Source organism: Temnothorax curvispinosus, unplaced genomic scaffold (assembly GCF_003070985.1).
Source record: "Temnothorax curvispinosus isolate PA1 unplaced genomic scaffold, ASM307098v1 QBEX01001173.1, whole genome shotgun sequence".
Lineage (NCBI taxonomy): Eukaryota > Metazoa > Arthropoda > Insecta > Hymenoptera > Formicidae > Temnothorax > Temnothorax curvispinosus.
The window spans coordinates 384,289-412,238 of NW_020210953.1; the positions used below are offsets into that span (position 1 = coordinate 384,289).

Here is a 27,950-nt window from a genome sequence, read left to right on the forward strand (position 1 = left end):
CTCGCGCTGCCTTATCTGCGCCTATCGCTCTACCTGCTATTTCACTTCCACGTTATCGCCCTCTTCCTCAGAACATTTCCTCGCGTTCGTCTCTCATGCGTCAGTCCTCTCTCTCCTTCCCCTCGTTCCGGCTACCAGCCGACGTATCGCGCTACTCTTCGGTGGCTGGATTTAAAAGGAAAACCGTGATGAGGCATGAGAATTTGACTAATTTTAGAGTCAGCGAGGAGGGAGGATAATAAAGCGATCGTACGTCAATCTGCGCGTCGATCTGTCAAATTTAGTTTCTTATCTGATTATAGCCCCCGAAAGTCACTGGAATAACGATCATTTAATTTCCAAAGAATTTCTAAAGAAAGTTAGATGCTACTATAACGACATATGTTTTTTTAGTTCCTTTTACTTGACACATCGCCGCACATGTGAAAACGATTTAATGCAGGAAGTGTGAAATCGAATTTCCAATTCCCTTGCAAATTTTGCAGAACCATCCCTTTTCCCCGTTCCACTCTCTCGTAAGTTACAGCGACGCGTTGATTTACCTGTCGTCGCGTATCGCCCGACTATTTTCGTAATCGGAGGTGCGCGCGTTCGCGGGCAAAGCTGCGTCGACGAGCGCTTTAACACTTTGATCGATGCCCTTTTGTTGCGCGGCGCGGCGCGGCGCGGGCGGGGACTAACAAATGGAGCGGCAAAAAGTTGGCGAAAATTTATAGGAAGTTCGTGTCTGCGCTCGAGCGCGTGTCTCTGCGTCATCCTTAAAAGTTAACGGTCGAAAGTCGCGTCGCCGCGGCTTTTATTTAGGATGCGAGACGCCATGCCAGTGAGCACGACGGCGCGCGGCGGTTTCACAAACTTCTCGGGTGTCTACAGTCTCACAGGATGGAAATCGAGAACATGACCCCCATGCCCTCTTCACGAACACCCTGGCTCTGGCTCCGCTTTCGTGACACTCGATTCCCGTGCGCGACTTTTCGCGCTCCTTTCCTCGTCGTCGTTCGAAGTATACCTATCCCGACTAACGTCAGAAAGAGTGGTCAAAATATTCTCGGCGAATTTCTATTAAATGATTAAATTTTTCATATTTATATAGCTTACAAATGTATATTATTTTTCATAACAAACTAAAAATGTAACCACTTTGTACGCCATTTTATTAATACTCGCACAACTTCAATTTATAATAATAAATTACAGAATATGTGGTGTAAATTGATCCTATTTTGCCATAAAAAATAATAAGTTACAAGTGTGTGATATAATTTCTTTTAGCGAAATTATAATATTTACGTTTACAAGAGACAGAAATTTCTGCGGAATTTTTTCGTATTCAGTTAAAAATATTTTTCCGATCGGACCATTAGGAGATATCTGGCCATAAAATCTCGCTTTTAAACGTTTTCGCGGAATCTCGCCATATACAAAAAAACAAGTTTCACACTTTTCAAGAAGCGCACACATGACGATATCAGACAAAAATGCAAAATAAATACACTCCACGCCAATACGTTCGTATTTGCAAATAAATTCGGCGAATTGTACTTATTGCACGCTGAAAAAACGTCGCATCGCGACAAAGGGGGTAGCATCGTGCTTTCATATGCAAGGAATGCGCGTGCCTATGTTTTATCGCCGTAATTAAAATTTCACGAAGTTATAGTATAGACAAATCGTACAGGAAATCTCGCGCTCCTTCTTTTGCCTTCAGTTTATATGCGAAAATTTCGCCGGAAAATTCTGTTATGTCAACGCAAATTGCGCTCGTATATGCGCTCAGCCATGCACTCAGCCACAAAGTAACAATTGAATGGTTGATAATAACCGACGATGCTGGGCGATATTCCAACCTCGCGAATTGCGTGTGGTCGACGGCCCACCATTCTGTCCGTTCCGCGATACAACAAAAACACGTCCTTCTCGCGTATCTCTCTTCGCCTCTTCTCTCGAATATTTTTACGCTATTTTTCCCCAACCGCTTCGTAATCCGGCGCAATCGTAAAATTCGAGATACGCGCGCGCGCCAAGATCGTAAAACGCGATCCTATGTTCGTCTCGATTTAAGCCTTGAGATGCATCATGAAATTCCGGGACTATTATTCTTTTATAGTGAGACGACACGACGTACCAGTGGTCCACAAAACGACAAATTTTCCCTACTGTTATGCACTCCTTTCTTTTTTACTTTGGAGAACAACCCTTACTTCAGAAACTACTCTTTATTATGGAAGTTAGATAATAAAAGTTTGTAGTTCCACGACGAAGCACGATTATTTGACCGTTTGCTTATTTGTTAAAAGTTTGTATAAAAAGGTACAAATAAGCTGCATGTTGTTTAAAATATTGTTACCTTATAAAAGACAAACAAAAATAGGAATGTAAGATAAGATTGTTAACCAATAAAGACTTAGCTAGAGAGAGTTGCATTATTTACATTTGCACTTTAATGTATGCGATAAAAATGTATGTTTACATTAAACGTTATGCGTTCGCAATTTTTGTGTAAAAGAAAAAGTCCAAATTCTCTCTGTATCTCTAAAAGTCTTTTCCCTCGCGATTCTCTCAATTTACCATCTTATTTATCTTAGCTATGTATTCGCAATGTACTGATTCCGCTCCGCTTTTATCCTTACCGTTTGCCAAACTGTCCCGCCTTGGGCCGCTTTATTTTGGCCCAATCTTTATTCACGCGCCGATGAATAGGCAAGATATTCCGCATTAAAGGAAAATTGCCTCTTAATTAAGCGGCCGACCGATAGCGCGTGTCAACCGGGTATGGGGAGACGCGAGAAACTCGTAGCTGCAATTTGCGTATTAATGGGGGTCCCACAAAGGCACCAGCGGCGCCGCGACTTTAAAGGGTGATAAACGTATTTTACGGGGAGCAGTCCGGCACGCTTTCTCCGCGGTTGCAATTAACGGTAAAATGGCATGGGGTGAGAGAGTATCGCGCGCGCTCTGCGCAGACATATACTGCATCAGTAGACCTGCATCGCGGGCCAGTAACAGTAAATAAAAAGCTAATGGCGCGAGCAAGCACACGGTTATATCGTTTTCATTTTCGCCTACGATTGGGTGGCTTCGTAAACATTTACGCAAGATCCATCCCGATTAGTATAGAAGCGCAGCTTCTTTTAAAGAATCGCTTCGGATAAAGATTAGTGTATGTCATTGTGGAGTAATTCGCATTATTTCTATTGTCAAATACTAAAATAATATATTTTTATTATTTTATGTATTATAACTATTTAATTCAACGACGATTATACACATGTATAACCAAGAGAATTTTAATTATTAATTGACAGTCGCGCATTATGTCCTTATGAAGCAATGTCCAATTACCAAGAAAAAATATGGCAAATTGGGCAAAATAGGACCAACTAATGTAAATTTTCTCAAAGAAGAAGCTGATTAAAATCCGTTCTATATCCTTGAAGCACGTACATACATTCGCGGAAAGATTTGCATCAATAAGAGGTAAGAGGGTAATGAATCAAAGCATCTCGTATAATTGATATTAAACTCTTAAATTGTCGGAAAGCTGTAGTTTATTGAGGATTAAGTAACCGTGGCAGAGAGAAAGAGAGAGAAAGAGTGAGAGTGAGAGAGAAGGAAGAAGGAAGGGAGAGCGTATGGAGGGGTAATGTGTATGATTTTCTACATTTTCTGGTAATATCCCTCGCAGATTGATTCCATTCGGCCAATCGCACGGTGCAACGTTCGTATAATAAAGTTTCTCCATTTATCTGGTTGAATCGAATTTTACCAGGTAATCCGACTTCAGATAGTAATCATCCGTGCTATTATTCATTTCAACTTAAAAGCATTATTACGATATTTTACACATAGAATATATGACTTTTGATGATAATTTAAATATAAATTTAAAAACTATATTTATTAGCATTTTGTATGCATGGCCCAATCGTAAAATGCACGTGGATTCCTCTGCAAATCTCTTTTTTTTATTTGAAATATTTATGTCATATTTAATTTTCTGTGCAGAACAATGTGAAAACAGATATCAGTATAAATACGTTAACATTGACTTGCTTTGATAATTTCATTGGAACAGAATAAAAATTACAGAAATCCGCGAAATGGTTATTCCGCTCAATAATTAAATTCTGCAAATTTTATCCCGACGTTCTCGCACGAACATTAACAGCGTTCGTACCTATACATGTATTAAAAGCGGGATCTCCGATCTGAACATTTTTGTTTCAAGCGAATCTGTACAATTTACCTTTGAGAACGGGCAGAACGTAAATGATCGTTCGGCTGCATTTCGCCGCCGCGCGAGAGGGGAAAAAAGAACCGACACCGTGAAAGTTTTAATCGAAAAAGTTCGAACAATGCGTCCCGGCTGGTTCTAACAATAAGACCGATAGGACAGTTGCAGAGCACCGGCTGTGCGTTAAGCGTTTTATTATTCCGAGGGACAGCGGGATATTATTATTGATTGCTCTCTCCGGCATTGATCTCCGTTGTTTGCGAGTGTTTCTCGATCGACCCCTATGGCGCTTCGTGGAAATAACCGGGATTTAATTTCCACTTATTCCGCTTTCCACGGATATACATGGTGGTTCGCTGTTGAAAAAATAAATACAAGTGCGAACGGCGCTTTGCTCTTCAGTGTCTGCTTGAAAAAAGATTGGAAAAAGAACTAAAAGTTCGTCTCTGTCTGACTCGTTGGAAAATATGTTTTGTCTACTTTTGTCGATCGCGTGGCATCGACGAAAGAAGAGACGAGCTTAAAAGGCCAGCAATCAGAAATTAGGACCGGAGAAAGCGTCGAGTTTGCAGAAATAAAATCTCGTGTATCGACACGGTAGAAAAATGTCGTAAATTGGTGTAATAAACATCGAAAGAAATATCGAAAGAAATCGTCGAAGAATAGAAAAGAAAGAACAGAAAAATAAAAAACACGGACGAATATATATATATTATATATATAAAAGGAACTGTGAGTTTGTTCTAGCTTCTATTGGTGTATATCACAGGATATTATCTGTTTCCGATAAAAGCGCGACGTAAGGCGATATCTTGCATCTTCCTTCCTTCCTTCCCTGCTTTCTTCCTCTCAAGTACAGAGATTCTCTTCGGCGATTCTCGTGTTCGGCAGCGAGCTCGATAAGACGGCGAGAAGGTATATCGATATAGTTTACGGAGCCTCGTCACATCAAAACTTTCGTCGCCCTCGAACGAGATATAAAGTCCGAAGTCGCTCGAGCGCGCCGAAAGATGCGCATCGCGCATAAATGATCAAAGAAAAATAAAAAAATTCGAATGTCGTAATTAGACGCCGACTCTTGCGAAGATACATAGGGCAGTATTTTATGTACAGCTTCGGGAATTTAAGCGATGTACAAGTCGTATTTAATTAATTCTATTTAATTAAACATCAACAACCTTTTTTAATTAAGAAAATAACGGCGTTTGTATGAATGATACATTAAATAAATATCTGCTGCAGAGAGCCCGGTTATTGCAATTTCCAACGCAGAGCGGTGCATAACTTATTAATTCAACATGACAAATTTGCATTTTGATCAATTTATCATGTTAATATATGATAAATTAACATAATAATATGTAGAGATATTTTCGTATATAACACACGAGCTGCGCCAAATTACTGCGTAATGTACACCGTTTATGTACGAACGAATTCTTTAATAATAACTAACTTTAGAAAAGTATTTTTCCAGTTTTCCAAGTGTTTGCGATTCAACAGAACGCTCGCATTCAGAGATGATTGCGCGCGACAAGATTGGAAAAATCGGAGAGACAACTTGAAAAAGACCCAAGTTCGTTCGATCTCCGTTTCCAGCTTCCACACGTACGACTTCAATTTGCAAAATGAAACGATCGCCGAGTCAACGCCTAGACGCCAAGACGACGCCCGCGAGCTTCGAACGGCTTTGTTCATAGATATAAGATTTTCAACGAAAGCATCTAGAGCTCTTGTTTGTGTGAACCACCCCCTCCGTTGCAAGACCGGTGTTGTTAACCGCGCAAGTACATTTCGGTGTTACCAAAACACCTACGGGGCGAAGTGCGAAAGCTAAGGGAGTCGGAATCTTTCTATACTATCTACTCCGTAGTAGTCTAGCGCAATTTCTGAGTAACGATAATAAATGAGCTCGCTGCATCGATCGGAGTGCAGCCTGTATTTCTTTCTGAGAGCTAGCGAGCTAGGTTTGTGATTAATGTCTTGCTTTCGTCTATATACGATTCCGTCGCAGAAAATAAAAGGAAATCACTAATAATGGCGGGCAACAACAGAATATTGCATCGATTGGAATATATAGTTAATCGATTTCGATTGCATTGCATTAAGATATACATATCATACTTATGATACAAAACATATTTGCTTAAATATTTTGCTTGATATAGCGTGCAAAATCTGAAACGCATTTTATTGTATTTCCATATCGCATCTTTTGTTTAAATTTCACGGCGTAAAGAGCGGCATATTATGCCTCTAATTCCCGATACTTCTTAGAATGTTACCCCGGGGAAATAAAACAATTGGTACGGAAAAAAAAATTATAACGATAGACGTAACTGGTTCCACGACGCGACGGCGACTTAATCGAGTCGGTTCGGAAAACGAACGTTGTCGTCGATCGAAAGAGTTTGGACTCGAGGAAGTCATAGTCATCGATTTCATTTGCTTCGGAACGACAGTAACATCTCAATTACAGTATTTTGCGTTGAATTTATGGCCATCGTTAAAGGTATAAGTCAGGAACTATCTTACAATTCTCGTAAGTTGCACCGCGACGCTGATTTAATCGATTTACCGATTCGACCTACGGACATTGACCGAATATTCCATATGAGATAAAAGAATCCTAGAAAATACAGTTGAAACAGCTGTTTTTATAGCTTCTATGAAGACAGCGCTACAGCTGCAAAATTTCGAGCCAAACTGTTACTTGGTTATAGTCTTTCAAAAATCCTGAAAACGCGACGGTAACTTTACAGAAGTTTATTGCGTGTTCACTTCACGTTTGTGTTGCTTTAATATACTTCACGTGTCAAAAGATGTTCTTGCTAAAATCTTTTCCTTGTCATCTCCCCTGTATATATTCAAATGTTTCGTATAATAAATCACCTGACGTTTTAACGCAGCGAGGAATATATCTAAGCGAGGAATATATTATACTGAAGTTTATACATTAGAGGAAAGAACAAGAAAGGGTGCATTACTGTTGCGCGAAAAGAGGAAATAATTTATCGCGAAAAAAAGGAAACAATCTTTCGTCGCTTTCGTATATAGCAGTCGCATTTTCAAATAGCCAATAATTGGATATTGTTAATTAGAGAAAGTCTAGAGTATCTCGAGGATAGGACACTCCTCGAAATCGATACCGTTGGTGGATGCCTCATGCTAGATACGTTCGAGGGGCGATATCAACTAGATTGGATTGCATTGCATTGGATACATATATTGCACTCCAACACAGTTTCATTTCCGGAAAACAATAACCAGCTGCATTTACCAGACAGAACATTCTGCGAATGGCAATCGTTGGCCTGAAGGAAGAAAACCCAAGAAAAGACTACACGCCGCATTAAAATGCAACAGACTGGTTATTTTAGTTTCTCAAAAATAAACGTTATCTCGCTGATCAAAGAAAATATATATTCCTTAGAAAGAATCGTTATCAAATGGTTCGAAAATAGCGCGTTAAATCTTGAGATTTTCAAGAATTAAGTTATATATTGTAAGTCACAAATTAAAATATCTAAATTTGTAAATTACAATAATGTATATTATTCGTATCGTATAAGAGGGAAAAGCTTTATAATTATCAATATCTAAAACAAAAAGATAATTGAATAACAGCGATAATTATACTAACGTTAAAATTATATTTATATATATATTTGTTAATTGTGAATAATGTATATTAATGATGCATTATGCATCCCATTATTTCGACAACTTCGTTCTTTCGGCAAAACCAATTTTCATCAGATTAATTCAGCTTTTAATTATTGTTTGCAAGTATTATATCGATAAAACATTGCAATTTACGTGTGAAAACGTAATACTATTAATAGCCACGTTTGGCTCTCACAGCCGTGTAAAAATGTTGCAAAATGGACTAGAATTCTTCATTCACCAATCCATTTATATATCAATATGCACCTACTCACATTTCACAGAATATTTCATCCGAAAAAAAGCCATTACCGATGGACAAAGATCTATGTGTGCAGATGCAACATAAAATAGCAGCTACAGAGATTGTAGTATTATGTAGAAATGTATAGAAATGATGTATAAAGCGACAACTTTCAACAAAAATATTATACAAAAAAAGAATTTATTGCAATTTTTTGAAATAATCTTCTCATAATAAATAAAAATTGACAAACTATATAAAAAATAATTATTATTATAAGTTGTTAATGTTTGTGTGTATATGTGATTTACAATATTAAACAAAATAAAAGAAAAAGAAAGAGAATATCTTTAATGTCTTGCAAGAGTAAATTATATTCACGTAGTTTGAGATCGAGAAATTGAATAAAAAAATAAACTGACATGTTGACAAGCAGAATTTTTCTATATATTTTTGCATGCAGGAAAGGTCCAAGAAAAACATTCTTGCAGTAGTGAAAATCTTTTATCAGTGATGCAATTATAAATATCACTTATCTAAAATTTAATTTTGGGACTTGAAATCACCTCATCGGTTAATTAATTTTTTTTTAACATTCAAATATCCGAAAAGTGCAGATAATCTTCAAAACTTCAAAAATGTCGACAATTTTTTCCTGAATCCAGATAAAAGTTTAATACATATATGCTTGGCGGTTTTTATACAAACACATGTAATTCTGTATTAAACACTTGTCCGGTTTACAAAGAGCTATACTGAAACCTTGTTATAAATGTGTGTGACTAATGTAAAAAATTGTCATTTATTGTCTCATTGTATACTCAATAATAAATAATAATTAAATAAAATATGATAATGTATATTTATAGCGTTCAAGGCGATGAAATCTGCAGCTGGCAGTACTTTCATCTTTTTTATCTCAACGGCATTTCCCTTCTCCGGATAAAACTAGTGTAATGTCGCGTGACGGCTTATATTTCTTAACCACGCGTTTCAACATTCATTCATGATATACCTTTGACGACGCAGTCAATGTCTCATGCAAACGCGACCGCTATATCAGCGCGCACGCGATCCTCCGATGCACACAATGGAATCGCGTGTGCTCGTGAGGACATCATAAATCGAAAAGGAAAGGAGCCATAGGGCGCGGCTAACGCGTGCGACTATAACGCCCGTAACGAATGCGAAACGCAATGCGTATAAAGAGAAAGCTAACCGATGTCACCCTTTGGGAATACAGCGTCTCCGGTATTATAGGATGCGCGGAATTCTCCCGTTGTCGGCCGTTTCCGCGCGCAATGATATTCTCGCCGCAATAGTATCCTCGGTCTCTGAAATTGCATCTGGCTGTTGTACTATGCATACTCTGTACGCCGCCGTAATTAGCGAGTTCTTCCAAGCAGACGGACAGCGCTTCATCAGTACGACATGCAGCTACGCCCGCGGAAATCACGCGTGCACCGTGTCTGCGGCTACCGTCTACCTTCCGTCCCATTTATCCCGCAAGTGACAAACCGTAATTTGCAATGTACCCTGGTATTCTGCAATTCTCCTTGATCGTATGCATCGTAAATTTCGAGGCAATCTGATAAATAAAGTTTCCGTGATGTTTCTTGCTTGATTAATTTCGTCAGAAAGTATCATATATATTATTATGTATGTTATATTCGATATGTGTCTGCAAAAGTTGGAAACGTAACACGGACAAAAATTTAGCTAAAGAATTTGCTACTACACGGACAACTAACATTTTTTGCTGCGAGAGCTAATTAATTTTGCAATAATAGCAAAACCTTTTGCTGCAATAGCAAAGTTCAGCAAAACTGTTTGCTATTGCAACAAAATGTTTTGGTATTACTCATATTTAACAAATAGATTTGCTGTTGCAGCAAAACCTTTTTTTTCGTGAACGCGTATACGATCACAACAAAAAGAGTTTGATAAAAAAATTATGTGAATATCATAAATATATTACAATTAAATTACGTTTCCTCAATAATTTGTAGGTTTTCAAATTAGAATTGGAATTTGCTCATAACAAGTGTGTAACATGTATCTTCCACAGGAATTTCCCAACGAAAGAAACGCGCGGTCTTTATTGAGAGATTCATCTCGCGCTAGACTGGTCATAATAGTTGGCGCATAACAACGGTAGGTGGAATCGTGCAAATTATGCAAATCGTACGAGCGACCGACAATTTGGGGGTCCACTATCATTACCGATAACCGTATAAATATGAGCGAATGCTCGGACATACACCGACGCGAGATTTGGGGAACAAGGAGGAAGAAGGGGAATGCGGCAATATTTTACCGGGGCCGAGGACCACCATATGCGGATAAATATCGGCGTGCACGTGCGAATGTGAGCTATGCCCCCCCCCCTGTGCTATCGCGCTATCGATTCTCCGATAAACCGTGGCATCCATTTGATTATAGGAAATTTGTAACGAAACGACTTCGAATTGCAGTCACGTTTAAACGCCGGATGCGGCGCGTCGTTCGCACGACCGGCGCGCCGAGAAAACAGATCTGATTGATCCGAATTAACATTTCCATTTGCATAAACGAACGAGCAAACCCGGCCGGTCGGTAGGCAGAGCCTCGACGTTGCCATGGAAAATTTTCCGCACGTATATACGATGAAGATGATAAAACCGACGCGGCGTCGATCGGCGCATTAATCGCGATGAGGCCCCGTGTAGGCCGAAACGCAAACTGTTTGTCGAAACGGTCTAAAAGCACTCGCTAAATCCTACCGAAAGTGTCTTTCCCGGCTAATTTAACTTTAATGAGTTCCCCGGAAAACTTCCACCTACCATAGGTTACCCCGCGATCTTAGAATCTCTTTGAATTCACTCAAGCGCACGTATAATGCAGTTTTTCCGTCGAATTTATTTTTAAAGCACTCTGAGTGCTCACGATTTAACTTTAAGACTGTTCGCACATCGCGATAAAATTTTTAAAGCTAACGATCTTTTAATTAGCTACTTCAAGTGCCGTTATAAGAACTAATTCGTGAAATGAAAAGTTTTACCGGCTCTCTTTTCAAAGAACTCAGCATAATTTTCGAAAACGGATCTCTTTGCTCATAGCAGTATATATGACGTATAAAATGGCATGAATATCGAGCTAGATTTTTTCGAAATAACGTAATTCAGAGAGATGCTTATAATACGAGTGATGTCACTCGTAATACATGATGCAAGAAGATGTAAATAATTCAAGCATTTAAAAGCAACTTACGCAATTGTGCTGGTAGGAACAAAAGATTATTGATAAACCGATGGCTATTAAATCCTGCCGTCGCGGTTCTATCGGATATATTGCGGTTCTACGTGCGACATATTGCCTACAATGCGATAATTAATCTCATTAGCGTCCGACGGGAATACCGCGCTAATGAGGTGCCATTTTTTCGCATTCCTGTACTATAATGGTACTCGTCGCTCGGCATATTTCATTGAGGTACAAGACGACTCTTTGAAGCCTCACCTTCGAATAACAACGTGTATTCTTTGCGCGCGCGTTTCGTCTTGTTAACGAGAATCATCCTCGCTGTGTTGTTATATTCTTGCCCCTTCCTCCTAACTTTTTCTTCGATCGAACAACGTTTGCTTTGGAAGTCAATTTCGCAACAGTCGTCCCAGACGCTTGGCTGCCGCAAAAAAGCGAGCGTTTTGGAAAATCGAGAATCGGGAATAAATTTCACCCGTTGTATTACACGAACGCGAGAGAGTTTCGCCGTATGAGAGGAAGAAATTCTCTCCCTACCTCCTCGTATCTTTCGCTCTATCTGCAGCGTCTACATCGCGTTCTGCATCCGTTCTCGTAAAGATTCACTTGAGCGGAAGTTCTCGCACGAATGAGGATCGACCGGCGAAGAGGAGGAGCAGCGCGTAGGAGAGCGCGCGCGAAGAAAACGACGGCGGGGAGACGGACCGGAAAGAAAGGCGAACGGCGGAAGACACGCGAAAACGAAAAGGAAAGAGAAAAAGGTAAGAGAAGAGAAAATTCCGGGGAGAGATAGCGAGGGGGAGCAGGGGCAACAGACGGCTCCTTTCCCATTTATTTTCGTCTCCTCCCGCCGCCCCGCGCCGTCGCCTCTCGTCGCGCGTCCCTCGACAAGGAATTTCGCATTTCTTCAACTCTCTCGAACGCGCGTCTCGGTTCTGGATACCCGCTGTATACAAAATCCAAATTCAGCCCTTATAACACGTACACGGCCTTTTCACCTCGCTTACCCGATTCACGCGCACGGGGACGGTGGTGTCCCGTCGTCGTCGAAGCCGCAACCCCCACGTCTCGACCGGGCACGCCCTATAAGCCAGGTATTCCCGTGGGGATCCACGTGAATGCACTTCGCCGCAGCGAAAGATTCGCCTCTTCTCGTCGGAAATTTATCGGTGCGACAGAACAGCGCTAAGCTCCCCTTTCACGAGAGAAGCGCGGAGAGAAGCGGATTTCTTGTCATCTTCATGCGCGCGCGCGCGTCTCGCTCTCATTTTCTCGAGGGATACTTAAAGAGATACGTCGATCTCTTATCGCCCCGGTAATTTTATACGAGTGGCAGTCAAGACACGCCCCGCCAAATGCCATAAGGTTGCATTAACCCCCGACTGCAGGTACGCCGAGTTTTATCATATCGTTAGAAAAAGAGAACTCGTTAAAATGCCGGGAAAGTAGCCGAGTCTATCGCATTCCGTCCGCTTAAGAGACACGAATTCTTGGATGAGCTTCGCTTCTTCCCGCTCTACCGTTTCTTTTCTACTTCTATTCTTACTTCTTTTCTTTGTCCCTAATAGCCGGTTTCATCCAGGTCGGTTAACTTTAACCTTAATTTAACCGGCTGTTTGTCTCTTTCCAGAAGTGGGAACCACCGGGAGACAAGGGACCGAATTAAACTAAAGTTAAAGTTGAAGTTGAAGCTATCATCAGTGAGACAGGCCACAAGAGAATTCTTTAATTTCCAATTTTTTGTTACTCATTTTTCATTGGCTTCGTAGGAAAACTGGTCACGTTCATTTATTCGTATCTTTTTACGTTTTTTCGACTGGATTATAAATTTCAAATATAAAATGTAATTTTGTGTGATTGTCGCAAAGAGGTACGTTATATCACTAAAAAATATAAATGTGTAAAAAAAACTGTTGTAACAAGCGTTTTATACATAAAAACGTTTTCATTTGTAGCTTTATACAGTATACGTATCAATTGAACCAGTGACGTCTAAATACCATTATTGAACCCGATTTTTCTCTACAAATAACAAAACATGTCGCTACATGTTTTTACAAGCAACTTACGCTGCACATACATGGTGTACATGTAGCCGTTGTTAATAGCAGCCATCCAACCCTTTATTCGTTGTTAAAAATTCCCCATATGGAACTGCCTGCGGAAGTTAATACAAACACAAGAGTAAATAGTCCCCCCCTGCGCGCATTTATCTCGTCGTCGTGCACCCTCGCTGTTCCGCGTTCATCGGATCAGCAATTAAACTGCATACCAAAAACGAAATTCTCTTTCCCGTGTAAATCAGTAGAAACCCGCTCATGTACAATGTCCATTTGATCGAAGATACATAAAAATTACGATCTCTAATCGTATAATATCGCTCTGTTGTTTATCTCGAAGATGTTATCTTATGGTAGCGTTATCTATATATCGAATCATATAACGTTGATACATGATAATGTCAAATTCATGTATTACACATATAATTATATAAATCCTCTAATTTAAAGTCTAGTTTTTCTTTGCAAAAATACCATCATTTAGGACCATCATTCATCACAATCTATAATCAAATATTTCAGTAATTCAGTGTTTAATTTTTGTTTAAGTAAACTTCGCTTGAAAATAATTAAAGAATAAAATTTTATTAACTTTATGATTTGGACTATATATTGATCAAAATCTCAAAAAATTTTTCATTTTTAATTACTTAAAATATTTTTGAATATTAATCTCGTAAATATAAAAAAAATTTTTACCAAAAAAAGTAATTTAAATTTTTTTGTTTGGTTTTACTTTATTCAATTTAAATTTATAGTAATAATTAAACAAAAAAAGAATAAAAAAGATAAAATGTGGTGAATACTCGTTCTTTGTTTATCAGCAATATTAAATTATATTACAATTTCATAAAAATTAAACCGCGTATGTCAATATCTCTGAAAAAGTTAAACATTTCAATATTTTTATCAGAAATAAAAGACTAAATTGATGAAAAAAGTTTTTTACGTAAATTACGTGTGCGAATTTATCATCATCCTATACGAGAGTGCATTCCGAACGACGTATCTCGGAAAATATGAAAAACCGTCGGTTATCGAGATGCGCGACAGAAAAGCCAGTTTTTCAAACGTAAACATTTATATTGCAACTACGCGTACCTGCATGTTAAAAAGAGATTTACGTCGCGCAAATACAGAAGTAGCCGCTTATTCGCGCAATAGTTTCCGAAAGCTTTCATCTATGGAGAATCGATGTGGCCGGAAAGGGAGGACCGACGTACCGTAGGGGGAAGAGTGGCCCGAGGGTCCTCTGCGAGGAGGAAACTCTCGTGTAACGTCTTGATTAAGTGGCGGTTTGCACCCTCCAGGCGTTGCGTCGGGACACCCTCGTAAAACAGGCCCGCGCTCCTATATCTCCAATTGGCGCATTAAGCGCCGATCTGTACCCACGAGATTTGATTTATCTAAACACATAACCGTGCAAGCAAACAAGAAACAGGTCCGTTCGTACATATGACCAACTGTAACTCAAGTTTCTTATGCAATATAATAATCGTGCTTTTCACATGAGTGAGATTTGGACATGTACTATTATGTATTCGCGAGAATTATACATTTCAAAACCATAATTATATTTCTTATAATGCACGCATAATTTCTGTATTACAATATTTATGAACTACTATTGCAATGTGATTCCTAATTATTTTCAGCAAAGTTATCTAAAAGTGGATTATCGTAAAACGGTCGACCGACAATAACTAAGCAATGTAAATATAACATCCTGATGTATATCAAATCAAATCAAGATTAAAAGTGAATTAATATATTAATTCTCCGCTAGGATTCTTATCATATCCAATGCAAAAGGACTGGCTAGTGCATTTATATCGACGTCGCGTTTCGGCAACAAATTATTATTCATGAAAGTCCCCCAGGATGCTTCTGGGCAATCCCATGCGAAGCTTCTGGAACACGGATTAAACCGCTCCGGGACTTTCGTCGAGAGTGTATTTATTACAACAGGGAGGGTTTTACCGGATGTTATGGAAGAGTCTCGGGCATACTTCAAAAGCAGTTCTTCTTTTTGTTCATGAATATGGATTCGCTTCAGCAATGAGCATAAAGACTTAATAACAAAGAATTAGAGATGCACTGAGAGAAAGTTTGCGAGCGAGACTATCAGATTCATTTCGCGGTGAAGCAAAACGTCCTTAGAGGGTATTTAGCTTTTAAATTCAGAAAATCTAACTTCGTAATAACTTCAATTTTTTAAATTTACTTTAGATTTTTTTTTTAAATCAAAATTAAGTAATGCCACAATTTATTCGTACTCTTCAAAATATAATATTAAAACATTCAAATAATATGCAAAAATTAAATGCAAAATTCACAAGAGCGATGCTTCGACAAATTTTGAAACGTGTGCTTTGTGTATTGTCAGACTATATGACTTTAAACGTAATATCTCTTCAAACATGGATAAAATAACACAGTGGTAATATTCTCGTACCTCTTGTGCGAGCTACAAGAGCGGGAATTATCGATTTATGTCATGTTAATATATCACGCGAATCGCTCGTTGCCGAAACTGCGAATTTGCAATGTCATTGACGCTCGAACAAATTCCGTTCGTCCGGTTTAATTTCCCGGACGACACTGACGAAATTTATTTCGCCAGTAATTACGTCCGTCGTTCCGCTTCGTGTTTATTAACGCCAACTTACACGTGCGTGTGCGACGACCACCGTGCGATGATAATGATGCCTACGCCTCGTTTATATATAGACTGGTAAATTTATCCGGTGAAATTTCTGGTATCAAAAGCCGTATCCTAAAGTACCGTGACAACCAATCCCCACCAACCCTGGATATTGCCCGCGGGTTGACACGTCAGAACCGGGAGAGCACCGACGGAGAATGACGGTACGGTTGGTCTGCGAGTGACACTGACCGATGAAATTATAGCAAGTCTCGCGCGAAAAGTCATAAAAAAGCATCTTGAAACTTAAAATTCGGCGTTTATTAAATTTATGGGTATATATATATTATATAACTTATTGTTAATATATTCAAAGAAATTGGGATAAGAGGTCGTTCTTATGATAGCATTACTTTAAAGAAACGGAAGATTACAAAGACTATTAGATTTCTAATGATATAAAACTATATCGATTGCAATAAATAATTTAAATAATTAATGTTAATTCTTGGACGATTATATTTTTCAAGAGTGAAGATATATAATATTAGAGGTTGTATCAGCATGTATGGATGATGAATTTCTTTAGAAAACACACAATACTTAGCTACAATCATAAGGAATAACTTAAACGTTCGTCATCGTGAAAACTGTAGTGATGAATATCTTTGAAACTATTTGGCAGACTTTATTCTATCCGAGATTAATTTTGGTGAAAAGTAAGGAAGTTTCGTAAATTGAATGACTAATATTGTTGCATGTTGTCTGACTTTGTAAATTTATACAAATTCTTTTCTTTCATCTTGTCAGATTATTATAAGATTTGATATAATATAATGTATTATGATGTATTCCTCTCTAATTTTTTCTTATTCTTATAATATCTCATATAATATCTCAATTGATTAAATTTATCAAAAATTGAATTTAAACCACTTGTTTAAAAAATTATATTCAGTAAAACCTTTAATAGCTGCAGGTAAAATCTTTTTTAAAAATGTGTAATTAATTTGGCGAACGGTGTCGCCTCAGAGTTCGTAAATGTATGCCACCAGCACGAAAATCCACGTGCCAAGATTCTATTTCTGCGATCCATTCAGGCGAGAATATTCTCCATATGCTGCTTCTTTAAAAACAATTCGCGAACATGACTATTCATGAATAGCCTCCGGTTTCAAACCCGATTTAATTGGAGAACGGATAAATGGTTGAAGTGTGCCAATTCAGTGACTCCGACAAGTAATAAAAAAATGTAATAAAGTGTATCAGGTTTAAAAAAAAGTGCGGTTTAAAAAGAAAATATCAGGTTAAAAAGAAAATCAGGCTATATGCGTTACTTTGCGTCTGCAACCCTAAGTTATATCAGTTTATAGCACATTTAAATGATCGATAATCGCGCGCGTACTTCATCACCTACACGCCAACGTCTTTACATAATGTCGATTTTCTTTCAAGCCTGTCATTAAGGCTGCCTCGTGTTATTACGCTCTAATCGTTTGCAATTTAAGTTTACCCCGCGGGAGAAAATCATTTCATCCGTTTACTCGCGAATCGAAAGCGTTTTGCGGATCCGCGGACGCGCGTGGAGCGACGACGCGCGTGAGACAGCGAACATATTATAGCAATTTGCTCGCGCTTCGAGTCTAGAGGGAAATCACACAGGGTATAGTGTATCCCGTTGTGTCTATATTGCGGGGGAGACGCCGCCCGTAATAACAACGACACGTTAATGGTCGGAGGTGGTATACCTGCGATGAGCATGCGGTGCTTAATATGATTGACAGCACGAACTAGTAATTATCCGGCGAGATGCTTTCGCGCGCGTGTAAGGCTTAATGCAATAATGGGCGCGACGTAGACGCTGATCGTAACGCACTTTAAGAGGATGCAATTATTTAAACTCAAGTTAAGCAGAATGCCAATGTGTACAGCGGAATAGCGTGCAGAATGTACGGACGATTAGATCAGAGTGCGAACGATTTAGAGAAGTCTGCCAGAACAAACGAGTTTATTCCAGAAGTGACATCAATTTGATTGTGAAATGAATTTCAACTTAAAGTGCACGCAACATGCCGTCATCACGGAAGAATATCCGCGAATGACTAAAGGCGCGTAATAATATAAAGAGAATAACGTCTAAAAATATAATTTAAAAAATGTTTAAATATAAATTGCTATTAATTCCCTTCTTAAGGCTCGTATTTATAGTCGTTGCATCTCAAATGTATCAAATGATGAGATACTAAGAATAATATTTTATATCTCTAGACATATTATACGACTGGAATGCTTCACGACGGTCACGATATTACAATACGCAACAAAATAATTAAATCTCATCTCACGTTGTTAAATGTCTTCAGAAGATAAAATAAAATTATTAATAAATAAGAATAGATAGGCTATAAAAAATTGGAATAAAACTGGCTTATATGTTACAGAAATAAATATATAATGGCGTTTTTTTATTAAATAAATTACTTGAAATAATTCTGACAATAAAATATTTTCTATTTAGCTTTTATTTATATGTATAAAATTCATATCATACCTAATTATTGCTTTCTTATACTAAACTTATAGAATAATTAATTCTAGAAACATCAGAATAGAGAAATCAATCATAAACCTTAAATTTTATATTTAGAATAAAGTAAAGTCACACGACTTTAAAATTAACGATCTTTTTCTGTGTTTCATAGGTAATTTATTCATAAATAATTTATTTTTATTTCACACAAATATATATATAGAGAGAGTACAAAAATATCTTATGCCACTCTTCATTATCCATGAGATACGAATACCATGAAGGTATTTTATTAATATTTAGGTAAAAATTTTATATTTTATACCTGTAAGTATTTTATAGTATCATTTTGCCATAGAATCAGCATATCAATTTACATCTTCCTCTTTTTTCTTATTCTTCATTAATTATTTGAGTGATAAGATTTATCTCTCAGATTTATCTATTGCACTCATACAACACAACACCCGCAGAAAACAATTAATCACGCGTACTAATTACCAAAGTAGAACAAACCACACGGTATTTCCAACATTAATTACTTCACCATGTATATTCCGACTGTATATTGCGACAACAGATTAATACGAAAAGCACGAAGCTCTATGACATCTGAATCTTGCAAATTAGTCGTTAACCGTTCATAGGAAATAATCGATTAATACACTTTGATGCTCGACGCGATCGCGCTGTTAATCGTGAGAGTCAATTAATCATGTGAATTGTTTAAGTCGCTAATTGCTTGCAAGAGATAATCGCGTCTCGACGGATTTGTGTCGACAATTCGTCACACGCGGAGCGGCCCGCGTCGTTACCTGCCGACTCGAGTCTCACCGCGCGAATGATAATACGGCGCGCTGCATGACGTTATCAAAACAAACACCAAGGCCGCAAGGCCGTACGCCGGCCGGTCTCCCGCGAAATGTTATTTAACGTTCTACATACAAAATTTACGCTGAATATTTTCTTTCTTCTACCAGAATACTAAACAGTTATAGCGCATACATTCTGCGCTTCGTTTTGTGGACTCACTAGCATTGTCTAAGATAATAATTCCGCACGATGGAGAGAGCGTTTTGGAAGATATTTGTTATTCGAATCCTAATTGAGACAATTTGCATCAATCTGGTTTGAAATTTATATAATGATTTAATACCGGGAATTGTGTAGCGATATTGTAAATTAACACAAACTAATTAATTGGTAATTCAATTTGTACTCGTATTACTAACAGCAAATTCTAATTGCTGTACACAAATTATTCAATTCTTTCTTTTTGCATGGTAGACTACACAATTTTAATATTTTATTTAAAAACAATTATTACATCTATTATTTGAAAAATAATATTATCTTCGATAATCGCTTTGCATTGAACTGAAAAATTATTTATATAAATAAATGTATTATTATTTCTCCCTATTATGATTTTTAAACATCATTTTTATACAGAGAAATAAAATTATATAAATTTAAATTGTATGAATCAAGAATTACAATAAATTTAATAAATCGAAAAAATCAGCTATTACAAAAATGTTACGATTTAATCTTATTCATTTTTCTTCATTTATTGAAATCATACAATTTCACTGTCCTCGCAGAAGTAAAAAAATAGAAAAAGAATAACGAGTAAAATAAGGTAATTTTGATCAAAACAAAGATAAATTTTATTCCTCAAATAAATATCAATTTAGTAGCAATGATATACTTATCAGTGACATGTACCTAATATCGAATTTGGAAAAGGTAAATGTCAAATAAGCGCATATCGCTACCTTAAATCAATATAAAAAGTATCTCAAGTATCATATCCAGCGTTATCTTTTAAGACGTAAAAATGTCACAATAAAAGAACGGTGTTTTACAATCCTTAAATTTAACGATCCAAAAGTTTATTCTTTGACATCGTCTCAAATTTCTCAGGCATGATGAGTAATCGTTTAAGTCTCAAGTCATCTCCGAAAAAATGTTACAAGATTAAAAAATTATTAACATTCATAATCTTCTCCTAAAAATCGACTACTGAATGACTGAAGAAACAAAATTCAGGCTGTGTGAGCTGTGTCTCAAGACAAATTTCATCAGAGTTTCTTAACTGTATTGCGATTGTAAATTCAATGTTACAAATATCAAAATTGTTCTCAAAATCTCTTTACTAAACCATGCATATCATGTCTCAAAACGTTTCAACTGAATGCTTCAGCAAAAACAACTATAAATACGAGCGTAAAACAGTGTCAATGTAGAAAAAAAGTAGCACAGATTCATGCAAAACGTAAGGAGAAAAAATAGGAAATGACTTCTCACGTTTTTGCTTTTTTTCTTTTCTATTGTAGAAGCATTGACACAAAATGTGAACTCGCCTCGCGTCCTTAACCTGAATTTTTTTTAAATAAAATTACCTTTCAAATTGCAGGTCGATAAGGAACCGGAAAGAGTCCTGGCGTGATTGGTTACGGCCAGCAGCAAAGGTGTGGCCGTGACGTGAAAAGACTTCGATTTGGGCAAAAACTGTTTTTGCACCGTATAGCTGCGAGTTCGCCGCCGAAATATCGGCGAGTCGAGAAAGCTGTCGTCGTACTGCGGCATTTTATGACACGAAGAACCGCGATTGGGTCTCTTTCAAACTCGACTTCACGTCGTTGTTCATGGGGTGAATTTGCACGACGGCGAATTGCATTTCTAAGTACGTCTGTTCTGTCATAATGCACTTTCACTGTTCAATCTCACTTTCACTATGCACGATATAGTACAGATAATTATTACATCTTCTAAATGTGAATCATAAAATTAGAGAGAAATGCTACAAGCCGCGGCATTCATTTTTATGATATTCAGAAAAATAATGCCCATAACTTTTCTAGGAAAACGATTTTTAAGGTTGCGATGTCTTTTCTTTTTCTTTTCCACGTATGCGTTTAATTGAGTTCACGGAAAAACGAGACCCGGTATTTTTTTTCGAATACCCTGAACTGTATCAAATGACAGCAAGACTGTGGTTATCGATAGACAATATCGAGAATCACAAGCTTGGGTGACTCTAAATGCATTGTACCGTGGTCAATATCGCCCCGTAAAAATACCGCTCGCGACAATAAGCGGTTTCTATCAGAAACGGATATAATCGACTCGCGAAAGGTAATTTCTATTCCCAAAAGATTTGTGTCTGGATGTACCTTCACACGACCTATCATCCACGTGTCTTTCAACCAAACGGTGATGTCGAGACAAATAATCGACCGAAAACGTTTGGAAACAGCGAGAATTTCGTCTACTCACAATCAGTAAAAAAATCATATTTTATGTAAAAATAATCTGTACTATTTTTCGTAATACGAGCAACTAATGTCCATACCAATGCCGATTAACTTTAATTTCGGCTTAACTTACTTTTTATCCTTTTCTAGTTTTGAGAATTAGAAAAAGATAAAAAGTAAATTAGACCGAGATTAAAGTTAATCCGCATTGGATAGAAATGGACATAAGTCGGAATCAGATCGACAAATAAACTCGCGACATCGTTCACCTCGTTAAGCAAGTCATTCGTGTTTGCTTGTTTGTTCTGAATTAGCTTTCAAAGTTGCTCAATGAATCTATAATGACATCTTCGCCGATCTACTCCATCGCTGTTCTGATAATTCCGATCGAGCGCAAAGCCGCCGTGTGGAAATCTTAAAATTCATAGATTGGTCGAAACCGATGACAGGAGAGCTAAATATATACACGTGCGGCGATACATGCATCGCGACCTCGAGTATCTGCTGTGCCGCAATACAGATAGTGCTACACACTAAACTAAGGCGTCAGTTTCTAGGGTTGTCTATTTTAACGCGTCGGATGTTCCGTCACGATTTCTGCGTCTAGCGCTTCCGCGTCGCTCCCGCGATATATGTCAGACGTAAACTTATCGTGACGCCGTTAAATGGCTGTCGCGCGACAAGTACCAGCAAATAGCTTCGTTCCTCGAAGTCTCATGTAGCGTGATAGCGCTCAAAATTTCTCTCGCAAAGTTCACGCTAACTTAACCGCAATGATAACTTGTCGCGACGTGACAACTTTTGCAACTTGTCACTAGATGAAGTTCTAATTTATCATTCATAGGTATGTTTCTCACTTTATAAAATACAAAAATCTTAAAATGTTCTATGTAAATCGCGGTATGTATGATTAATATTTTCTTAATTCACTGCTCATATATATATGAAGAGGCCGAGACGATAAAATAATGCACTTTGAATGTAATATGTTCATAATATATGTTATTCAAAAACATGATGTCATAATTCATGTTGTTTCTTCTTCCACTATTCTTTTATATATTGTCTTTATAAAAAACGTATTTCTGTTCCCAGCCTTTCCATTCTCTACATAAAGAATATAAAATATGTAAAAATATCAAAAAGCTACTAAATTTAGTATATTTAAATCGCCTGTCGGATTAATGGTTAAACGCAAGGTCTTGGAATCATTTTCTGTGATTTTGTCTTTAGAACAAGATATAGAATCAAATCAACTTTAATCAATATTTACGAAAACTGTCCATAGTTTATGACTCGTTAGATATATACATGACATATATTTGTGAGAACGTCAAAGAATTGATACATATTCACGGGAAAGAATATCGGGCAGAGGAGAGAGAGAGAGTATCGAATTTCTTAAGATATCATCTTGTACAACAAACGATTCGCGATTACTGGAGCGAAAAGCCGACCTCTTCTCTGCCTTTCGACCACCTACCGAGGTCCTACATTGCTTTTACTACTTTCAGAACGATGTGTATAATCCGATACAGTACCAGGAGGTCGGTCGTGTAACTCGTGCCACGGTACGGTAAGCACAAGGGCCAGATACAGTTCTTCTGGACTACTTGTTGTCTTGTAAAATTATCGAATTTTCTCCAGACATTATATTCGCGACAACGGCAAGCAAAGGCTTTGACGCTAGTCCTGAAGCTCGGTGGTATTAAAATTCGTTCAGGGACGTTGGCATGTCGCTGAAAAATTGTGAGCACGAACTTTCATGAAAATACGATGCGCAATTAAATTCTTCTACTATTAAATGTGTCTGAAAGATTTGCTTTTGATGTACAATCTGACTTCTTATAACTTCACGGAGAAAATTTTGTTATATTTTACCTTTAAATTCACTACAAACTTGGGACAACTTGGCAACCAAGGAATTTTTAAAATATACAAAAGACATTTTACAAACGTGATAAAAATTACCAAGCAAATTGGTAAATTTTGAAAAATTATTGAAATTTCCTGGATATATTTTAGTAAAATTAATCAAACATATTTTATATTTTGATGTAATAGATATTAATATATTTTATTGTGATAGATGTATTAATTAGAATAACTTGCATAAAATTCTTGGTGGTACATGTTGTCCCACAACTACCATGATTTCGGGATAAATTTTAAGAGAAAATTCTCTCCGTGTTGTATTACAAATAAACAGAGTAAATGGAAACGTTCATTACGAGGAAATTTTCTGCAAAACACGTATTTCTATTCCGATAAAAACTCGGATTGAAAAATAATATCTTCTGTTGCAAAAGTTTCTGCAGCATGTTTTCCTGTTTAAAAGTATCGTATTTTTATGAACGAAACACGCAAACATTACTCGAGCCGACAAATAACAGATATGTTTTCTATGCGAAATTGTTTACGTTTCATTAATCGTATGTAACGTGCGGCTGATCAAAACTACGAGTAACTAGACCTAGATCACTTAAAACGTCGTAAAGGAAACCGTCAATCTCATATTTTAAACAACCTAAATATTTATAGTCTCTCCTTTATCATTGTATCTTTTTGCATTATAAATTTACTGCTAGCACGTAACTAATTATGAAATGTTTTTAAATTAATGTATTCGATCATTTTCGTTAATATACGCGTCGCTTTCCTTTTCATACTCTTATTGATGAACTTCGATCATCGATCGAAGATCGTCAATACACGGTCCATTATCTATCACGAAACAAGCGAGACGCAGTCTTGTGAAAATATATCTCAGCAGTATGTGATGTTCCGATTAGCAATAATTAGCACTGATGAACTTGCGACCCAGTTGCGCTACATTTCCTGTCGCGTTCGTCGCATCGTTATTTTCGGACCCACCGCTATCTTTATGCTTACGCCGATCTGCGTTATGTACCGCGCGTCTGAAAATTATCGTTCGCGCAGATGACGTTTCCAAATGGTAGGAGCGATACGCCACGAACGACTTCACGTCCGAAAATAAGTGGCAAACGTAATAACGTAAAAATTTATCACGCGCTGCACATGAGGAACATCCCGACTCTGACACCGCACCGTATAGACGTGCAATTGTAAAACGTTACAAAGTATAATACAAACGCATTTCGATATAAACACGATACGAACATGTAAAACATTCCGTTGAACGGAATCGAGATAATTCGCCAAAATAATTTTATCAGGAATTCGACTCGGTTGAACTATACGTAATTAATTCGTGTGCTATGCGAACACGGTGAAATATATTTGCGTGTGCGAAAAGTACATTTAATTTAACAAACCGGAATTCGTTAAATTGTAATTACCTACCATGATTGTCAGACGGTTAACGGGATAACGATTGTACGTAATAAAAAAGAAATATCTCCGGGCGTTTCATTTTCATTTGTCGCGAATAAAAATGCATATTTGCACATTCGTGGGTGCCGAAAATTTAACCGATCCATTTAAAATGGCTCTGCCACGGAATTCTATCGGTGCATGAAAATTTTATCGTGATATATGCCCTAAAATCTTATCTGTCCGTCTCCTATCTCGGAAATGCAGAGATGCGTTTGCGGGATGGACGGACGGTATAACAGTCCCGTTTCGCGCATTAATTAACGCCACACGCGCGAGTAAACTTGCACGAGCACAATACAGCCTCTCCCGGCATCTCTCTGCTCGCGCGCGCGACTTGCAGGCGTTTACTAAACGCGTATACGCAACGAGCCCTTTCATCTGATCGCGCCTTGATCGTTTAACACGTAACGTCTGCAAACCGTCCGCTCCACATCCGCGCGACGTATCGCGATCTTCTGAGATCATCCCGCAATTGCTATACCGCATTGAATAATTGCGGCTTTATGCACTGAAGATAAAGTCTGCGCGATTTGTGACCAAGTTGATATAGTCGTCACACGCGCGCATGCGTCTTCAAATCAAATATTCCATGAGGAGTTAATATTGCGACCTTGTTTATAAGTAATTGCGTCAACACACATTGAATTATATTCGATCAGTTATACGATTGATAATGGTTGCACCAATTCGATCAATGTCTTTTACGAACTTTTTCTTGGCACACGTATTATTGATCATCTCAACGGACTATTCAATTAATTAAATAAAAATAGAATATTCGGAAAGCGCGAGGCTAACTTCACAGACGTTTGGCAATATATAGATTCGTTCTTTTTAGTTGAACTTTTTGCACCGTTCACCTCTCCTCTTTTTTTTCTCCAACGGGGAAAGAAAAAGGAAAAAAGATGAACGGTGCAAGAAGTTAAGTTAAAAAGAACAAATCCATTTTCATCTAACAGATGAGATGTTAAACGGTAGAACATCGCTGCTCTCGAAGTTTCACGGAGTGAAACAGCCCACGAATCGTCCTGCGCGAAGTAATTAAGAGACGGATTAGTTACGTTGTTCCAATTCCACTCGGGTCACGTACATTCATTATACGGTAAGCAACAACGAGGGTCCGATTAAGCCGCGCGAGTATTACGTCCATAATCGACGTTCCGTAATTCGACTGCCTCCCATTTAATCGAGTAATTAATCAGCCCGCGCCGGCGGCGGCGAATCGCGTTCCCACTGCTCCGCGCCGCGTCGTGTCACGCATTCTGCAAAGAGTACGCGGAAAAGATGTCCGGGTCATCGCCTGTGTCAGGAGCGTCGCTTTTAAATGCCCTGGCGACGCGTCGTTGCGGTAAACACCCACTTAATCCGCACGCAATTACCATACGCAACACTGAGTGGCGAATTGACATTTCGATGCCCTTTATACACATCACTGTTAAAAGACGCGTTCCACCGCGCGATTTTTATTCGCTCCCGACGCCAACACGCCTAGAAACGCGCTGTCGCATTTCCGAGCACCGTCGTCGCGCCATTCATATATTTTTAACATTATACCAATAAACGGAATAATAGCAACAATCGATTATCCTCCCCGATCTTTATCTTATATTTATCTCATTCAGTATCCCGGTGCCCCTCGACGACGTACCGTGATACGTCGCATTGACATTCAGGAAGTTAAATTTACGTCGACAAAAATAAACCTTAAATGAATATAAAGACAAATAACTATATTCAGCTATAAATAATAATTAATTAAATTGAACATGTTGAGGGAAAAGAGGGTATAAATTCACCAACGCGACGAGACTTCACTGAAGAACCCGAAAACTCGATATCGTACCAACGGAATTCGAAATGCCCGTTTACGTCTGCGAGAAAGTAAATCTGGACTAGACGGATCCAGTTGCGAACAAGTACGCGGGTTAGAACTAACTTCGTCGCGAATCCGAGGTGAACTGTCGTTCTCGCCGACAGGCCGTTGGCGCAAGATTGGCCGGTAATATCTGCGACTTTGGCCGGGAAAGAAGCCTTGTCTATTTTAACGGGTCAGAGAGAGGGAAAGAGAGGGGGAGAGAGAGAGAGAGAGGAACGGACGAGTAAAAGACGTATGAGGGAGGGAGTGACGGTGGTGAGAGGGTTAACGGAGGAGGGACAAAAGACCTCGTGCACAGAGAGGCCGGCGGCTCTTACGTTCCGCTCTTTATTTCGAGATACGAGACCGAAAGCCGACGGACGGGACAACGAAGACACAATTTATTTGCGGACCTTCGCAACCCAGTGACGTCTCTCGAACCGATGCTTTTCACTATCGGGAATTAATTCGTGAACGCTCAACGGAGGATTGACGAAAATCCTTGACGCGACGTTCTATTCGAGGACGTTCTATTCGGACCATTTCACTCGCTTCTTCTTTTTTTTCCCCCCGAATTGTGACGTACTCGAAATAGCAATTGTCAATATCGTACTTGAGATCGAACCGGCTTTTCACTATCGGGAATTAATCCGTAAACGCTCAACGGAAGATTGATGAAAATCCTTGATGAACGAGGACGTTCTATTCAGACTATTCCATTTTTCGAACATAAATTGTTTTCTCTTTTTCTTCGAAAATTATGAATTAAATATACATATCAAAATAGGTTTAATTGTACATTGCGTATCGCACTTGAGATTTTCGAACGAACCAAGCATATTAGATACTTGTCTGAAAGC

At 38.2% G+C, this 27,950-nt stretch overlaps 1 protein-coding gene across 14 annotated transcripts in view; it reads right to left on the bottom strand.

Annotated features, from left to right (window-relative positions):
• Positions 1-27,150, bottom strand: part of LOC112460752 (guanine nucleotide-releasing factor 2) — a 58,855-nt gene extending 31,705 nt beyond the window's left edge. For 7 of the 14 annotated variants that reach the window (XM_025025679.1, XM_025025653.1, XM_025025670.1 and 4 more), the window contains exons 1-2: positions 27,032-27,104; positions 21,024-21,392 (exon numbers count right to left, since the gene is read on the bottom strand). In XM_025025679.1, coding sequence (XP_024881447.1) covers positions 21,024-21,210 — 187 coding nt within the window. In that variant the 5' untranslated portion in view covers positions 21,211-21,392; positions 27,032-27,104. Of the gene's footprint in view, positions 1-21,023; positions 21,393-27,031 lie in introns of those variants that run through there. The other 7 variants (XM_025025664.1, XM_025025626.1, XM_025025597.1 and 4 more) reach the window with 6 other exon arrangements.
• Between the last annotated feature and the right edge of the window lie 800 nt (positions 27,151-27,950).